Below are 19,319 nucleotides of genomic sequence, written 5' to 3'. Positions count from 1 at the left end.
ATTCGTTAATTTAAGAAAAAAGTAGAATAGTGAATTAGTGGAAGTCAGTTTTTGTCTCCTTTTCGGTTCATTCGCGTTTGTTCAAGCAGAATGTTTGTTTGAAAATTTCCCAAATGTTAACATTGATTCAGTTTTTCCACAGCCGGCTGTCTAAGGCCGAATCGATTTTAACTGAACAATATTTACTCTGTAAAAAATCTTTGTAAAATCACATTTGTGACCAAACGCATGTCATATTTTATGAAAAAACGTGGTATACGTTCAAAAAAAAAAAAACAAACCATCCACATTGACGACCCCCGGGTCTTTTGTGGTCTCTATTGCAAGTTTCTGCTCGAACCTAGGAGTCCGAAGGCTTGAATGGGGAGAGCACCCAAACCTCTTTCTACTCCAAGGAACCTTCCACCCCAGTGTTTGAACTGACGACCTTTGGATTGCGAGTCCAACCGCCGCTAGCGATTCCACCGGAGTAGGCTTGGTTTGGTGTGTTGTTTGTACTTATGGCATGGAGACGACTCCTACACCTGGAATGACTTAACGGCCTAACAACCAAGGCCGGGACCGACATTTTACTTCCTCATCCGATGGAAGGTTGGAGCAGATGGGAATCGAACCCAGAATCATCCGCTTACAAAGCGGACAGCGTAACCATTCGGCCACGCACTGCTCCTATACGTTGCACATACGAAAAAAAATATATCGCACACCCCAAAATAATACATTGATTCGGAGAGAGTCGCTTCCAGCTAACCAGGGCTGCGCCCCAACCTTCTCGGCTATTTCACCGTCTAGAAAACAGCTTGATCAACACCAATGTAGCAGTAGGTTTCCCGTACGTCGTATACTGTATTAACTGTATATGGTGAATGGACAAATTACTGCTACATCGGTATTGATCCCACAAATCTCGAGATAATGAGATAGCCGAGAGGGTTGGGTCGCGGATTTTTAACTCTGGAAGCGCCTCGCCAAATCGATGTTGTTTTTAAGGAATGCATTTTTTTCTTTAGTATATTCTTTTTGTGTACACATTTTCTCATACAATATTTCATGTTCTGACTCACAGAGGTGCTGTGCATGCTTTTGCAAGAGATTTTACCATTGCTTTTTTTTTTGCTGTATAATTAAACATGAAGTTTTTCTGCAGCAGCATGTCAGTTTGCTAGCCTTAAGGCTAGCCACTGTCTCAACCTGAGCAAAAAAAAAATTCACTGCATTTACAGTTATTCTACACACAACAAAATATATTACTGACGTGAATCAAATCCACCACTATAGTGGTTTCACGTAAATCGAAGAGAGGTCGGGGCAAATTTTTCTCGATTTCATGTGAGTTGATAGAGAATTATCCCTATACTTTTTGGAAACTTTCCATGACTGTGGAAAATCGAATCTGGACTGTACACAAAACCTGCTTTTTTACGAGCAAAAAATAAAAAAAAAACGTAATTTATTTTTCAAAAAGCCTAATTCTTGAAATGTGTATATTAAAATAATTCGAATCTCGACATATTTTATTTTATTTTTCAAAATGATTTTTTTATTTGTGTAGAATAATTCTTTAGAAAGAGAATTTCGTATAGAGTCATGAAAAAAAATTCTATCTTCTCGTGCATATAATCCTGAAATAGGCATAGGCAAAGCGTCGCAGATTTGAAGAAGTTATTTAAAAAATGCATATAATCAGTAATTTTGACAATCAATATTAAAAAAAAAAACCTCAAAAATATTTGTACTCAGGATTGAACCAGGAACCTCGTGTTTATAAGACGGAGATAACAACCACCAGGCCACCCCGAAGATGTAGAAGATGGCTGACAAACTTCAATCAAAACAATGTCACCTTCGGTTTACTTGGATCAAACATTCTGTAGAGTTGCATCTTGGTATACAGTTGGGTGCACCGGTACAGTTGCTATGGTGTGACAATAAACAGTTCGATTTGGGTTCTATAGTGACACGAAAACCGCACCACGGCGCACCAGATCTTGGTATTCAGTGAAGCCTGCTAGCCACTGTCTCAACCTGAGCAAAAAAAAATTCACTGCATTTACAGTTATTCTACACACAACAAAATATTTTACTGACGGAAATCAAATCCACCACTAGCAAAGCGGATGCGCGCCTTAGCCCGCTCGGCTATCAGACCGATGATGTAGGTAAGAAGATAAACGCCTATAGAAATGTACTTCAACTGTATCGGCCACTATGGTTCGTTTATCGAAAGAAGGTCGTTAGCCGATATAAGCCACTCAATAAAATGGCTGCATAAAAAAATAATTTTATGAAATAATAGAATGGCTATATACGAGGCAAAAATGTGCAAATGCTTAAAAAAAATCTGTCGTTGCAAAACAAAAATGTGACGCTTTTGGATATAAGACTATAATATTTTATCACTGTTGAATCATTCCAACTTCGATTGAGAAAGAGCCCCTGCCTGCACAGCTAAGCATTTATTTAAAATCATCGTAAGCTTAAAATCAACATGAAGTTTGACCTTTCGGTAAAGTAGGTTTCCATCAGAGCATACAGTGTGTCATATAAATGTCTGTACACTCCTGCAAGAAAGCATGTGAAATAAACTATATTTTCTTATTATCAATCAAATTATCTATAAATCCAACATGATTCAGTTGATTAATTGAAAGCTAAAGCAATGTTTCCGTACCGCAATGTACTAACAATCATTTGATTCACTGTTTGGTATAGTAGAATAAACGTCAATATCAATTCATCGATAAAGCAGTTTTATTAAACTGACTTGTTAGATTTGTATCAGTGTAATTCCATAGATGTACTAAAATGTTCTAAAATTTGAAATCATCGCATGGTCAATGTTTACACTCCAATTTACAAGTTAATTTGTATTTTTTTGTATCTGATCTGTAAAAACTTTTCAAAAAAACAAAAGAGTATATGCAAATATAAACCGAAGTAATAAAGCAACAAGGATTGCCAGCAAAAATAAAATTATTAAAGACATACTGAAACTAACTAGCTATCTAAAATGTTGCCGGAATTTTTAAAGCAGTTATCACGTTATTCAACATAAAATTATTCATAAATATTTCGAAGCTAGAAAATGTTCATAAATTTTAGAAGATGTTATTTTGTAAGCGAAAATATTGCTGATATTTCAGGAAAAGATTGCTAGAAGCTAAGTTATCCAGAAAACTCAAAATTTATTCCAATATATTTCGTAGTTATCTAATAAGGATAAAAACAAAAATATTTTGTTCAAAAATCTTTGTAATTGAAACAATTGCACATGTTTCACTGTGAGTGAAACTAGTAAATATCATCAAAATTATCATCATGCATTTTTGGAAATGTTTATGAAACGTTCAAATTTGACTTAGATCTAAAGCTATAATGAAAGCAAAAATATAAGTATGTAATACTTTGCCTCAAACTAACTTTGCATAACAAACATACAATTAATTTATTTATTTATTTTTTCATGACGTGTTGAAATTTTCTTGGTTATCTAGTAATTTCAGAAAGTATCAAAAAATATTACGAGGTTATCTAGTAAGCCAAAAATATTTGAACTTTTTTTGGAGAAGTTATCAAGTAGCTTGGTTATCTAGTAATTTCAGAAATAATTAAAAAATATTCCGAAGTTATCTAGTAAGTCAAAAATATTGGATTTTTTTTTGAGAAGTTATCTAGTAGCTTGGTTATCTGATAATTTCAGAAATTATTAAAAAAATATTCCGAAGTTATCTAGTAAGCCAAAAATATTGGAATTTTTTTTGGAGAAGTTATCTAGTAGCTTGGTTATCTAGTAACTTCAGAAATTATTAAAAAATGCTCCGAAGTTATCTAATAAGCCAAAATATTTGTGGAATTTCAGTTATCTACTTGACGATTTTTTCAGAAAAAATTGAAAAAATTTCCGAAGTTATCTAGTAAGCAAAAATATTGGAGAAGTTATCTAGTAGCTTGGTTATCTAGTAAATTCTATGTTTTTAAAAAAAAACATCGCTACTAGATAACTTCTGTACTAAAAAGTTATCTAGTGGCGATGTTTTTCAAGTTTTAGTACTTTACTAGATAACTTTTTAGTACATTACTAGATAACTTCTCCCACCTTTGCTTTAGTCATAACAATTTCGATATTAACATTTTGCGAGAACGGCAAGGGGAAAATTTAACACACTTAAACACGATAAAAACGCTAAACAGAACGCAGAAATCATCCAACCATGTTCTGCACTAATTTCTCTTGGCAGATTTTCAAACATTTAAGGGGGGGGGGGAGGCACATAATATCGGCCTTTTTCGTCCTAATCAAACTAAATGATTCAAGATTACTCATTCAACATATTACAAAAAATCATGTGAATATTAAAAATTAAGAGTGTTCAAATTTCAACCTTTTACCCTAAATAAATATGTTTTATTTTTGCGTTTCTCACCAAGTCCCTGCTGAACCCCTTTTGTGCGCCTCCAGCGCCGCACGCTAATGATTATAATCAGATCGCGTAAGAAGGTAGAGCTAAGATCAAGGCTCCGATAAATCGGAGGGAACGGCAAAATGGGAAGAAAAATGGCAAGAATCGCAATTTGGGCCATTATGTAACACAACTGAGTAAAATTTAGGTTGTTGGTCGATTTTGGCCATGCTTTGAAATTTTCTAATTTGAAGAAGAACTTTACTAAATGCTGATTTGTTCTACACTTTAATGATAGTAGTTATTAAGAACAAGTTACAAGTGTCAGCGACATCTGCCCCTAACTTACCAACAAAAACAAAAAAACACGCAACACGAGCCCCTGTCAAAACCTCACCCAAATTAGTACCGCCCCTTCCGCTTCTTTCTGGCCTTTCGCGAAGACCTCATCATCCATGTGTCCTAATGAATTGGGTTCCTCCGTGGATGATGATCGCCGAGCACGCAAACTAAATTTCGCGAAAACCGCGCGAAAGAGGAGCGAGTTATAAAGGCATCCATCAGCGCAAAGGATCACTAACCTCAATTTGCCTGCCTCCTTGAAAAGCCTCATTTGAACCGGTAACATATGTCGAACGCCACATGTCATACCTGCGTGTCTTGTTACCCGGCTACAATTTAGTGGTCTCTTCTTCAAATATGCTTTTCTTCTCCGAAAACCGCAGCTCAAACTAATTCCTTCCGTTTTGTACCCCCCCCCCCCTCCCTCACCCAACTCCAGGAGTCCAAAGGGAGTCCCGAGGGCGTTGAACCGCCAAGCAAGTACCAACTGCGAGCTCCACCTGACCTGCGCAGCCGCTACCTGCTCGAGCTGGAGGAGGAAAAGCTGGCCAAGATCAAGGAGGAAGAGCGCAAGCGCTACGAGGAACGCCTCCGCGAGATTGAAGATCTGGAACGTCCCGCGGAAGATCCGAAAGAGGGTCACCGAATTCACGCCTGGGTCGTGGTCATTCTGAACGCCCCCTGGTGCTACAAGCCCGGCTACCGTGAGACCACAATCGATCAAAACACCGGCGAGAAGGTCCTCCTCCCACCCAGCGCCTTCTTCATCGAGCCAGCGTCCGGCTTCCGCTTCGAGGTGGACTCCCCCAACTACCTGGGCATCGAGAGCGTCTGGAACCAGTACAACTATTACGTCAACAAGCAGGACCCCATCAGCGACATCAAGAACATGCGCTGGGATTTCAAGCACACCCAAGACTGGGAGCACTTCCTCCCAGGAGAACCCTTCGAACTGCGCGAGGACTGCGTCGTCCCCGAAGACCAGGAACCCATGACCACCGAGGAAGAACTGGAAAAGGAGAAGCACCTGGACCTCCCCGCCTCCTGGGTGGCCCCCCTCACAATATCGATGGCCAACTTCGAACAACGCTACCCCGGCGGAGCCAAGGTCATCTTTTTCAAGCGATCGATCTACGAGCGATTCGCCCCGTACTCGAACCTCGTCGGACTCGTCAAGCGGCTGACACTGTTTCAAACGCTGGACTACGAACACCCCGTGACCCGTTGGGAGTGGTACATCAACCGGGATGACTCGCTGGAGATGATCGTGTACGAGTTTGGAGCGCGGGATATTGAGGAGCGGTTCGCGCGGGGACGGGCGGATTCGTTGTGTGCGTTGAGGCGCAGTTCGGAACCGAATCGGGAGTGTCGGTTGACGTTCTTTCATCAGTACAGGTTCGATTCGCTGCGGGAGCTCGTGTATCATCCGACGTACGTGAAGGAGCACTACGAGAGGAGGGAGGATTTGTGAGGATCAAGAGTGGAGGATGGGTTTGGGGCAGATTTAGTATAACATTTTAATCTCTTTCCAGACTGTACTACAGAGAGTTCAAAAACATTCCAAGAGATACTACAACCAGCGAAGATTGCAAGCTTACGGTAAGGATTTTATGTAATTAACTTATGAGTTCACTGATGACAGTATTTTTTATTTGATTGCTAGAATGAAATTTTGTTCATATATTTATGACTCTTACTCTTGAAATGGATTTTACTTATATTTCTGATTTGGCTCAAACTTTTGGGATACCTTTTCCATGACTAGAAAGCTTTTTAAATTAAGTTAAAAATACCTGCAATCTCAAAAAAAATCATAATCCTTTTTTTTTTAGCCATAGAGAAGTAGGGCCAACAATTCTGCCGCGAATTACGATTTTAAAAAAATGCGTTTTTGGAAAAAATATAAATCTTACCCTAAAAGTATTTTTATGCAACAGTTTTCAGTGTAATATCTAATTAGCGAAAGAAAATTGCTTCACAAAAATTTTGATTAAGTGCACCGTTTTTGAGATTTGTTCTCTTAATTTTAAATGATTTGAACTAAAAAAAAGTTTTGTAGCTTATTTCTCTTTTTTCAGAAAACTTCCCAAAATTTTGTCTAAGAAATATTGAAGATTTGACCTCTGGTTGCTGAGATACAGCGAATAAAAGAAAAATCAGGAAAATTGCAGTTATCAAAGCCGCTTCCAAACAGCCCCTTTTTTGCTATTTCCAGTATCCCGAGCAGACGGAAATAACTTAACTGTTATTTATAACAAGATTTTTTATTCGTAATGATTTTTTTTGTTATTGTATTGTTATTGTAATAACAGACTAATAACATTTTTAGTTATTCTTCGAACAAATCATTGTTATTATTTTTTGTTATTTTAACAACTAATCCGATCATCCCAATAACAAATGGAGGTATTCTTCCATAACAAAAAATGTTATTCGAAAGATGTTTTGGCTTTCAACAAATATCAGATCAATAACAAATTTTGTTATGATAACATAAACTGTTATTAAACTCTTATGCAAAAACGGATTTTTCAAAAATCCATAACACTTGCTGTTCTATTAACAGTATTTGTTATTGCAATGGTATGGATTTTTTTATTACCGTCTGCCCGGGAACTCAGCAACTTATGGTCCAGTTTTCAACGTTAAAATGAAACATTTGTGAAATTTTCTAATCTCATGCAACCTTGTTTTATTTTTAATTTTGGGTTCAAGTCTAAAATTTCAAAATGACGTAGTGTTGGATATTTGGTGTCCTATCAATTATTTCTCTGAATTCAATAAAATTTCAATACATTTTTGTCTGTCTAGACCAGATTGTAGTCACTCTGAAGCGTTATCTGAATGTCATCACTTCAAATCTCGAAGTCTTCAAAAATGTGAATACTGCCTTTAAAAAAAAATAAAAATCAAATCGATGAGCGACTTTATATTTTAAAAAATTTCCATAATCAAGCAGTGTACGACTACAAAATTGTATGGAACCTTGTATGGGTGAACCAATGACACAAAATAGCTTAATGGGTCATATTATGTAAATTTGTATGTACAACGGTTAAAAACACGATTAACATTCCAACGCCCAAGGCTCCAAAAAAGTGGGAACGGTAACTTCAACTCGCTGGTTCTCGGGCATAACTCACCCAATCAAGACGATTCTTTTTTCCAGGGATTTGTAAGAATGTCTAGATTATCCTTAAATTTTGCAGAACTCAATTTGATCAAATCTTTAATTTTTGCGATCAAAAACATCGTTCCAACCTCTAAAAAAAATCGAAAATGTTGGAACGATGTTTTTGGTCGCAAAAATTACAGGTTTGTTCAAATCAAGTTCTGCTAAATTTTAGGATTATCTAGACATTCTTACAAATCCCTGGAAACAAGAATCGTCCCGATTGGTTGAGTTATGCCCGAGAACCAGCAAGATGAAGTTACCGTTCCAACTTTTTTGGGAGGCTTGGGCGTCCGTGTAAGTTGGACATGCGTTGGGCGTTCCAGTGTTAAAAACCATTTATGATCACTTTTTTTCAGTTAAATGAAAAAAAATGACAAGACAACATTTTTTCGATGGATCCACTTTGGTCCTTTTCTGCCAATAAGGGCCGCGAAGTTATTATTTTTTAATTAATTTTAATAATTCATTTTAAATCCTTTGCGGTTGTACAAAGGGTCATTGTACTCAGAATACTGACTAATAACATCACAAATTTAAGCTTAATTTTAGGAACCAATTAAGTTAAGTACGCCAGTTTGTGTAGCTCACAATGCCTCATCTTTTGACCTTCACAGATCTGCAAAATTTGATTTCAATCCTGAGACATTCAATAAAAACCGAAAAAACTCCGTGCATTTTTGTCACTTTTCATATGAAAGAAGTTTCAATCTTGTCGTGCTATCTTGACACCGTAAACATTTGTAATTATAACTCGGGACTAGAGCAATCGAATTCTTTTTTTTTATGTATTTCCTCTACAAAATGTGACAGGTCATTTTTCGACGTGTGACGTTACACTTGCAAGTGAAGTAGTGAAAAAGATGATTCGCTGAATAATCAAGATGATGATTTTTTTAGATTCCTTTAACCGATCTTTCGTGCGCGAGAGAAGAGAGCCATGATCCCTTTGGATTTTTTCTCTTGATGAACGTCCTAAGATTTTCTTTTAATGATGATTATTCCATCGCTGTTCCCTACAAATTTTTAACTAATCTGGCCTGTTCAACAGCCCCAAAAATATGTTTAGGCCAATTCTGAAAACTTCAAACATGATCTTTTGCCTATTTGCTGTTTTTTTTAAATTCTTTCAGTACCTGTTTCGATTTTAAATATTAATAAAAGCCATTAGGTTTTCAGTCGTAATAAAGTGTGTCAATTAAACAAAGTCACATGAAAAAAGTAGAATTATCAAATTCAAGTTTCTTAAAAGTTGAGAGTTCTACTCTGCAATGTTTTTTTTAATGATTTGAAATTATTTAAGAAATTGTTTTATACGAATTTTTGGATAAATGCCATTTTGATGTGGGGTTGGGTATTTGAGAGTTAATTATTTAAAAATGCATAATTACAGTTGAAAAAAAAAAACGTGGTACTAAAATATCTTGGAACAAGTACCGTAAACCGGGGTGCCTTTGATTGGATTACAATTTGTTTTTGGAATATTTTCCAACAGGTACGGGTTTTCTCTAGATTATTATTTTTAAAACATGTACTGGGTTAGGTTACCCAAAGTCCATGCACTATTTTGGAAAAAAAAGTTTTTTAAGGGGTGACTTTGATAGTCATAGTATTTCTTGTTAATATATATTTAAGATGTTCAAACTTTATTTGTACGTTAAATGTACCATCACTAAAGTAGCTGATATAGTTTTTAAGAAAAAAAATCAATGTTTATATTTAGTTAACTAAGGTTATAAGCTTTTTAACATATAAATTACATATAAATTTTAGGTAAAATTGCTAAAAAGTTGGAAATTTCATTAAATTCGTTAAAACAAGTTTTGTTTATAAAAAAATATACATTTTAAAATGGAATCGAAGCACGAATTACAAGTTTTCGCATTTTACATGAAATTTGTTTAACTGAAATTGCCTATAATTTTGAAGATTTTTTTAATTGTGTTTCAAAAACACATATTATTTGTTATTTACAAAATTATTTAACCTTCTCCTAGAGTTCATGACACTTTGAGAAGTTTAAAATAATGACTTTTATCAACATTCTCTTAATTATAGTCAACTAACTTTTTAAACTTTTCAAAATTTTATGAAAAGTCCTTCTTGAGGTACTTTGAACACTTCGCTACCACGGTCAGTATGATTCTAAACCATTCCGTACGTATTTTGATTGTACTTTTCATTTTGCGGAAGAATCGCAAACCTATCAAAGTCACCCCGTTTTACGATACATCTTAAAATTTGACGCCTTCCAAATTTATTCAATTTTTTAAACTGCGATGTAGTGCAGTTACAGGTGTTATCTCAGTTTTTGAGATCGTTGAGAAGTTATCGTATTATAAAATTAACTTGATAGTGCGTTCCAAATTGAATTGTCTAAAAGCATAAATGGATAGCATAGTGATGAGCTTTATATCTTGAAAGCTCAAAGCTTTCAAGACCAGCATGAACCAAATTATAGCATGATAATTTGCCGACTCTAGTACTACAGCAAACGCATGGTCAAATTTCCCGCAAGCATCGCTTGCTATAAAATTTCCTCCTTTCTCTAACTGATTTCGCTCTCTCTTATTCTACTACCACACTCTCTCGCTCTCTCGCACGCACGCAGCAAATAACGGAAAAATATCACCGCAACGTGGCCAAGGAAGCGGTCCGGGACATTGCGACGCGCACGTGTTTGGTCGACGAAAATCGGATCGTGCTGCAGTTCCATTACGGAGACGACTGCATCACGGCTTCTACAAGAGAGTTTATCAAACCTCCAAAGTCGGAAATGGGCGAGGAGGTGCCGTACGATCCGAGCTGCACCTCCGGTTATATTGTGAGTAAATTGGCTTGAGATTTCAAAAAATATTTGGATTGTCTCTAAATTTCCCCTTCCAGTCCAACCCCTGGGACCCCCAACCAACCAAGCTGGAACTGTTCCTGCTCCTCAACGAACAGCTAAAAGCCGAAGACGCTTCCACGCGTGCCTTCTACCGCCGAGTGGTCGAAATCGAATCCCTCCTAAAGGAACGCCGCAAGCAGATCGAATCCCCCAAACTGTCCTTCAGCCTTTTTGACCCCCTCCGAAATTCGGAAGCCCGTCGAATGCGCCTGGAAAAGTACGAACAAACCAAGGCTCGCGAAGAGCTCATCAAGAAGCAACAGGCGGACTTCCTCGCACCCTACCTGCTCCGACTGGACGGAAGTCCCGCGGCCAAGGAACGCCTAATGGCCGCCTATCAGGACTGCAAGGACGATCTGCGCCAGTTCTACCACAAGCTGGAGGACGAAATGCGCGTCCGGTTGGACGAGCTGGCCTCGGAGGAGCACTCGCTGAAGCGGTTCTTGGCCAAGTTCCAGGAACACTTTGAGGACGAAGAGTACGAGAAGTTTATCATGGAGGGGGAGAATATCGAGCTGAACAAGAACGTGGTTCAGATGAGGATTGAGAACTTGAGGGACGAGTATCGGCACAAGGCGGAACATTTGGACCGGGCGCTGTACGAGGACGAGAGGTTGAACGGGAGGGTGCCGGCGGAGGTCAAGTTTGAGGAGAAGTGATTGATGTTGTTTGCCATTGTGTGTGTGTTTTTGCGGTAAAAATTCGTGAAAGAATATCAATAAAACTTTAATATTTATTTTATCCCACATTCGAATAAATTCTATAGTTTTGTTCTGGATATCACATTCAGATGATCAACACAAAATTAATCATCTGACAAGCATACCGGAATAAATAATAATATAATCATTTTAAATTTATTTTTATCCAAATTGTCTACACGGTTCGTCCAAAAAAATTGATGAAACTTTGTTCATGTAAGTTCATGTTGTTCAATAAGTCAAACGAAGCCTAAATCTGTGTGTGTGTGTGTGTGTGTGTGTGTGTGTATGTGTGTGTGTGGGTGTGTGGGTGTGTGTGCGTGTGTGTGTGTGTGTGTGTGTGTGTGTGTGTGTGTGTGTGTGTGTGTGTGTGTGTGTGTGTGTGTGTGTGTGTGTGTGTGTGTGTGTGTGTGTGTGTGTGTGTGTGTGTGTGTGTGTTTTTTTTTTTTTTTTTTTTTACAAGGTCGGAATCTGCTATCAGACACCTGAGAATTCATTTCTCAGGTAGTGTGGGGTTGGGAAAACAAAAAGAGTTTTCCCGACCCACTAAACCAGTCCTTGAACGCCGTGCCCTTTTCCCCCCGGGACCACCTTTCGGTATAACTTCGGGGGGAGGCGTTGCATTTTCTGCACTAGTCTACTTACAGGATCCATGCCGGTGCAGCGACCTCAAATTTAAATCATTAAATTTGTCCATTTATCGATCCTCACCACAGTTCTGACCATGCGCGCTTACGCAAGCATAAATAATTTTACCCGTCGGCTCGCGTTGCGCGACAAATAATTAAGCTTATGTACAGGTGTGAGTCATCCTCACCTGAAAAAGCCCTTTATTAAATTTCGCCAATTGTTAGGCAATCAAAAAAATGGTTAAGCTTTCAATTATGAATGTGCGATGTTTTTCCACAGGGGAAATTGAGGGTGTGGCTTAACCAAATTCATTGGCATGTTTGTTCAATGGAGAATTCGACCTTCTCATTATTGACCAACATTTTTGAGAATGTTTTAGGAACATAATTTTAATATTCCAATAACATAATTTAAAGTTTCACGACAATGGTTCGAACCCATGACTTCCGATTTTGAGGTGTACTCACTACACCATACGGAAAGTCATGAAGAATTGCAGAGGTCTGCATAATTTAATTCATGAGGTTCATCGATGCTTCTCATCGAAACGGACCACTTTTAGCAGAACAAAATTTAGTAGAGTTTTCGGGGACTGACTATAAAAACCCCAAAATTCTTGAGGAGGGCGATTAGTTCCAGTTAGTTCCAGTCAGTTCCAGCCAGTTCAAGCCCAGTCCAGTTCCAGATCCTGAAGAAGCCCCAGACCAGCCGGACCCGCCAGCAGCCACCAGTAGCAGAGGCCCCAGTCCAGCCGGACTTAGCGGTGGAGGCCGCAGTCCGCCGGGACTTAGCCGCTGTGAAGAGTCCGCCGGGACTTAGCTGCTGTGAAGAGTCCGCCGGGACTTAGCCGCTGTGAAGAGTCCGCCGGGACTTAGCCGCTGTGAAGAGTCCGCCGGGACTTAGCCGCCGTGAAGAGTCCACCCGGGACTTAGGAGTTCGGGTCTGGCATGGCTCGGCGAAGAGGTCTGGAGGACAAGTCTGGCTTCAACGTAGAGAACTGGTTCGACGAAGATCTCAATGCAAAGTGATGTGATCGTGCGCGTAAAAGTTGAAAGTGTTACCGCAAAAATGTAATCTTCAAAAAGTGTAATATACAGATAAGTGAAGTAAACCGATCTGTTTTGACTCTACAAGTAAATATCACAAAAAATCCTGAAAGCCTAAACCGCTCGGGCCGTTCAGGTGGTGACTAGCGGAAAGCAACGCTGTGTGTGTTTGGACACGCCATTATGATTGGACAAAACCGAGAGTTGAAAATGTGACTATGCGTGAAAGTTAATGAACAAAATGATTTCGCGAAGTAACAAACAGTTAAAATAGTGTAAAAAAAAAAAGTTAAATTGAAGAAAATGTTATGTGAGGAGTTCTAAGATGGAAGCAAATGTGCAGCAGTACGAGATGGAATCAAAACGGGCTCGACCAATGGCAGAAGCATCGAAAATTTCAAAACCGGCCAACGATGGACAACACTAGGAATTCAACAATGACGAAATCATCTGGATCAACTGGAGACGAAATTCAGCTGCATCGAAAACCCAAGAAGACGACCATGGAAATCTGGCAGTTTAGGGTGAGTAAACAAAAGTTATACCCAAATTTGATGTAAATAGTTTAAAACACGCTTAAAGATGGCGAATTTGGAGATGAAGGATTTAATCCAGCTTATTCCAGAATTTGATGGGTCATTAGACTCACTGGAGCAATTTTTAATATTAATAGATTATTATGCTGATCAAATTCCTGAAGGCGAAGATCAGAGTAAATTTTTAAATATTGTTTTTATGAAACTAAAATTTAAAGCAGCAGCACGTATTAACCGAATCCGTGCAAACACTTGGGAAGAAACCAAGGCAAATTTAATTAGGGAGTTTGGTACCAAAACTAATTTTGGTAGTATAATTGAACAAATTGAAACTCTGAAACAAGGACGGGATGAATCATTTAAATCATATGCAGGAAGAGTTCTTGACATAAAATACGAAATCATAAAAATTGATCAAAGTTACAACGAAAATTCATTTACAGCTTATTGCTTAAAAAGCCACTTTATAGTTGGAATTATAAATAATGAAATCAAAGCAATTGCCACTAATAACCGTCATATGAAGTTGGAAAATTTGCTAGAATTTTTAGAAAATGAACGAATTGACAGAGAGTCTTTAAGAACTCTCGAACAAAGGTTACTTGCTAGTACTGAAAATTCAAACCTTAATTTTGACAGAAAATTCAGAAATTTCAGGAACAATAAAAATAAAAAATTTTATCAAAGGAATAATTATCAAGCTAACAAATTTTATGAATGTTATAAAACGAATACTGCAAAGAGCACTTTAAAACGAACTTATACAAATAGTCGACGCAATAAAAATCAAATTCCAAATAATTTTAAACTGCAATTTAACGAATACATTCCACCACATGAAACATTAAAAATCAATTTCAATAATGATTCAATATTTTATGCAAATATTGCTACCTTGGCAAATCCAACAAAATTTCACAAATTTATAATTGACTCCGCATCATGTAACAATTTTGTAAGATGGGATGTGGTTAGTAATATGCGTTTAACTAACATTGATTTCAACGATAGAATTTCCATTAGAGGGGTTCATGGAATAGCAGAAGATACAGTAGGATCTGTAAATATGATTTTATTGATAGGAAATTCAAAATACGAGGAAAAGTTTTACATTTTGAAGCATTTTGCTGATGTTGCAATTCTTGGAGCACATTTTCTAAAGAAATACACCTTATATATTAGTCAAAGTTTCGACAACATAGTTTTACGAACGCCTGACACAAATAATATGCAATATAATAATCATGAAATGACCAATTTATTTAGAATCAATGACATTGAAAATATAAACAAAGTAAATATGGCAGGTATTGAAGCAAATAGTTATGACAATTTTAATACAAATTATGATGAAAATAATGGAAATAATTATGATAATGACAATGGCTGCAATGGCAGAATCCAACCGTGCATTGAAGAGTATTATGGTGATCAAATTGAAATTGATGATGATAACCAAGATTACCCAAAAGAGATGAATTTAGAAAATGATCGGGATTATGATGTGATTGAAAACATGAAGCATGAGAAACTTACAGGCAATGAAAGAATGAGAAAAATTTATGAATTGGTTAAAACAGACCACTTGAAAGGCGATATCAATCAAGAAATTAATAATATTTTGAATGATTTTAATGAAATATTTTATTTAGAGGGTGACGAGTTGACTTATACCAATTTAACCATGCACGATATAGAGACAACAACTGAAATTCCAATTAATAAAAGACAATATAGATTTCCTGAAGCTACCAAGAAACACGTAGAAAAACAAGTGGAAGAAATGCTAAAATTAGGGATAATACGCCCAAGTAAAAGTCCGTGGAATGCACCGGTATTATGCATCCCAAAGAAAGACTTAGACGCCGAAGGCAACAAACGCTACAGAATTGTAGTGGATTTTCGAGACCTAAATACAATTACTAAACCATTTGTGTATCCTATACCGCTTATTAGCGAAATTTTGGACAGTATCGGAGATGCTCGATATTTCTCAACTATTGACTTGAAATCAGGATTTTATCAAATCCCAATTAACCCAAAGGATGCTGCGAAGACCGCTTTTTCAACATTTCTAGGACATTATGAATTTTTAAGAATGCCAATGGGACTGAAAAATAGTCCATCAACATTTCAAAAATTTACATTCACACTGATTTATGAAATACAACCAGTTAATGCGTTTGTATACTTGGATGATATTATTGTATTCGGTAGAACTATCGAAGAACACAATGAAAATTTATATAAAGTTTTGAATGCATTACATGAACATAATTTAAAAGTTGAACCATCAAAATGTAAAATTTTACACAAAGAAGTCAGATATTTGGGTCATATTATTAATGAAGAAGGTATTCGACCAACTAGTGAAAATATTGATACAATCAAAAACATGAAAAGGCCGCAGACGATTAAAAATGTGAGATCATTTTTGGGAACTATTAATTTTTATGGAAAATTTATTCCAAACATTGCAGATAAACGTAAGCCACTTAATGCATTATTAAAGAAAAATATGAAATTTATTTGGACACAAGAATGTGAAAATGCTTTCGAAGAATTAAAGAACTATTTAATTTCAGAACCAGTTTTAGTTAGACCGAACTACAATGACAAATTTGTTTTGACAACTGATGCTAGCGATTATGCTATCGGAGCAGTTCTTACTAATGAGAAATCAAATGATCACCCTATCGCTTACGCAAGTCGTGCGCTTATCGGGGCTGAAAGAAATTATTTTACTATCGAGAAGGAACTACTAGCTATTGTTTGGGCAGTAGACCACTTCAAACATTTTATCTATAACCAAGATTTTATCGTTTACACAGATCATAGACCGTTGGTAGCTCTATGGCATTTGAAGGAAACTTCACCAACTTTGACAAAACTTCGTTTGAAAATCCAAGGCATTGGATGTGAAATTCGTTACAAGCAAGGAAAGGACAATGTGGTTGCAGATTTTCTCTCACGTTTAAATAATGATGAAGATCATGCAGATGATAAACAAGCATCAAAATTAGTAGCAATTACAACTCGTCAACAAGCAAAACAAAATAGACAAAATATTTCAGATAATCAAAACACAACAAATACTTCAAACAGAAAGAATTTATCTAGAAACAACACTAATTGGAATAATAATATGAATGGACTTCAACAAATTGACATAAACTTAGATAATGACGATGATAGCAACGATGAAACATTTACCTACAAGGATTTCCAAGATACAGATATCGATTTTAACGTTTTAAAATTTTCTAAAAATATTATACCATTTGAACAAGCCGAAGCTACTTTTATGATATTAAACAGTGTTACGGTACACAAAGAATTGAGTAAATACATTGACCTTCCACATGGTATTAAGGATTACACCAATGAAAATATATTTGTATTCCCGCAAAAGAAAATTTGGGGTTTAATTTTGAATGGAACATATCGTTCAGCAGTTAAAAATGAAGAATTTTTCGATGGTTTATTTAAAAGTTTTAAAGATTATCCTGATTTTGCTAAAGATGCATCAGTTATACAAATTATTTCTCATAGAATATTTAAAACAGAGTTGGAACTAAACTTATTACGATGTTTTGCAATGAAACTTTCAAAGTCATTTACACTGTATGCAACAGAAAATGAACGAATTTATGTAAAGCCAGAAGACAGAGATCAAGTGCTCAAAGATTTTCACGACGCACCGTTGGGTGGTCATGTTGGAGGTAAACGAATGATTAAAAGAATGAGTCCTCTATTTACATGGGAAAATATGCGAAGAGATGTTTTGAATTATGTAAAGCAATGTGATTCTTGTCAAAAGAATAAAATATGGCCAGCAAATAAGATGCCAATGAAAATTACGACAACATCGTATGAACCTTTTGATAAAATTTATATGGATGTGGTTATGTTACCAATTTCTAATAATGGAAACAATTGTGGACTTGTGATACAAGATGATTTAACAAGATTTTTGATTGTAGCTCCCATGGAAAACCAAGAAAGTACTACTGTTGCTAGAACTTTTGTCGAAAACTTTGTTTGTAAATTTGGTGCTCCTAAAGAAGTTGTAACCGATCGAGGTACAAACTTTGTAAGCAAATTATTGCAACATACATGCAAAATATTGCACATTAAAAAGATCGTTACAAGTGCATATCATCCTCAAGCTAATTTAGTAGAGAGATCAAATAGAGAGTTGAAAGTTTATTTACGAAATTTTATTGGCAAAGATCCACAATGTTGGGATGAATTAATACCATATTTTATGTTTGAATACAACACTACAGAAAATTCATCAACTGGATATTCTCCCTATGAACTTTTGTATGGAAGAAAAGCTACAATACCAAGCACAATTTATAAAATCAATGATTCAGATTTAAATTATGACGACTATATTTGTTCAATGAAAGATATATTCAAGGATGCTCATGAAACTGCTAGAAACAACTTAATATTATCAAAAGAAAAAAGAAAGGAAATTTATGACAAAAAGACAAATGATTGGGTACCAATGTGGGGAGATAGAGTTTTGGTACAAATGGTACAAACAGGAATTGGTCAAAAGTTACAAAATAAGTGGCGAGGCCCTTACGATATCGTTAAATTTAACAGCGATCAAACGACCACTATTAAAAATGGAAACAAATTTGAAAATGTACATAATAATAGACTTAGAAAATATAATGATTAACATAACACTAAATGATAGTTCACAATGTACCCGTATTAAAATACATTTAATATTTTTTTTTTAACAATATACATTTATCATAATTTAAAATGAAATGCTCCAATACAAGAAAAATATTTTGAAATGACAATTACAGTACAGTTAAAATAAAGTAAAAAAATAAGCGATTTATGCAATGAATGACATAGTATCATAAACGATTAATATCAAAAGCCTACAAGGAATGAAAATATTTATTTTTAACACACGGGATTATTTATGTATATTGAACAAAAATAAAAATAATAATAAAAAAAAAACTTATTGAATTGATATGATTGATGAATTAGAAAAAAACGATTGTTATCAAGAGAACTAAATGAATCAAACAAATGTGTTACAAATACTGATTTTTTATATAGAAAAATAAACATGAAAAAAGAATATATGATTGATTTGATATGATAAATGAATTAATGTTGAGTTAAACAAAATATGAATGATTATTATCTAAAAAAATGCGCAAACAAGAATGTTATGAATTTGGGATGAAAGATAATTTTTATATATGATTGAATTGATGGGGTTTAAAAAAGAAACAGATTAAGAAAAATACCAGTACTGAGTTTATACATTATTTTTTTTTTTTTGAAAAACACGTGAAGCGATAATGATCAAATATAAACATAATAATGAAGCAGTGATGAAACACGTTAAAACAATTAAGAAGCTGTTGGGTTGCAATTTTGGGAATATACTTAATTGAGCTTAAATGGGTTAACAGGGTTTTAGAAAAACAATTACGCAATTTTTAACTACAAATAAAAACAAATCAAACGGACTGAACAATAATGAAATTTCAACGACAAGCAAATGAAGATGGTGTGATTATTAAATGTTCCAAAACAACATGTATGCAAGTAAGAA

At 35.8% G+C, this 19,319-nt stretch overlaps 1 protein-coding gene across 1 annotated transcript in view; it reads left to right on the top strand.

Annotated features, from left to right (window-relative positions):
• The window catches only part of LOC120425564 (coiled-coil domain-containing protein lobo), a 127,390-nt gene extending 115,901 nt beyond the window's left edge, over positions 1-11,489 (top strand). Inside the window, exons 3-6 of the mRNA XM_039590129.2 lie at positions 5,182-6,209; positions 6,275-6,341; positions 10,526-10,738; positions 10,801-11,489. Of these exons, the coding sequence (XP_039446063.1) occupies positions 5,182-6,209; positions 6,275-6,341; positions 10,526-10,738; positions 10,801-11,463 (1,971 nt within the window). The 3' untranslated portion in view covers positions 11,464-11,489. The remainder of the gene's footprint in view (positions 1-5,181; positions 6,210-6,274; positions 6,342-10,525; positions 10,739-10,800) is intronic.
• Positions 11,490-19,319: the final 7,830 nt, after the last annotated feature.

Source organism: Culex pipiens, chromosome 1 (genome assembly GCF_016801865.2).
Source record: "Culex pipiens pallens isolate TS chromosome 1, TS_CPP_V2, whole genome shotgun sequence".
NCBI classification, from domain to species: Eukaryota; Metazoa; Arthropoda; class Insecta; order Diptera; family Culicidae; genus Culex; species Culex pipiens.
The sequence above is the reverse complement of the archived record's forward strand: the minus strand, read 5'-3'. Positions and strand labels throughout refer to the sequence as shown.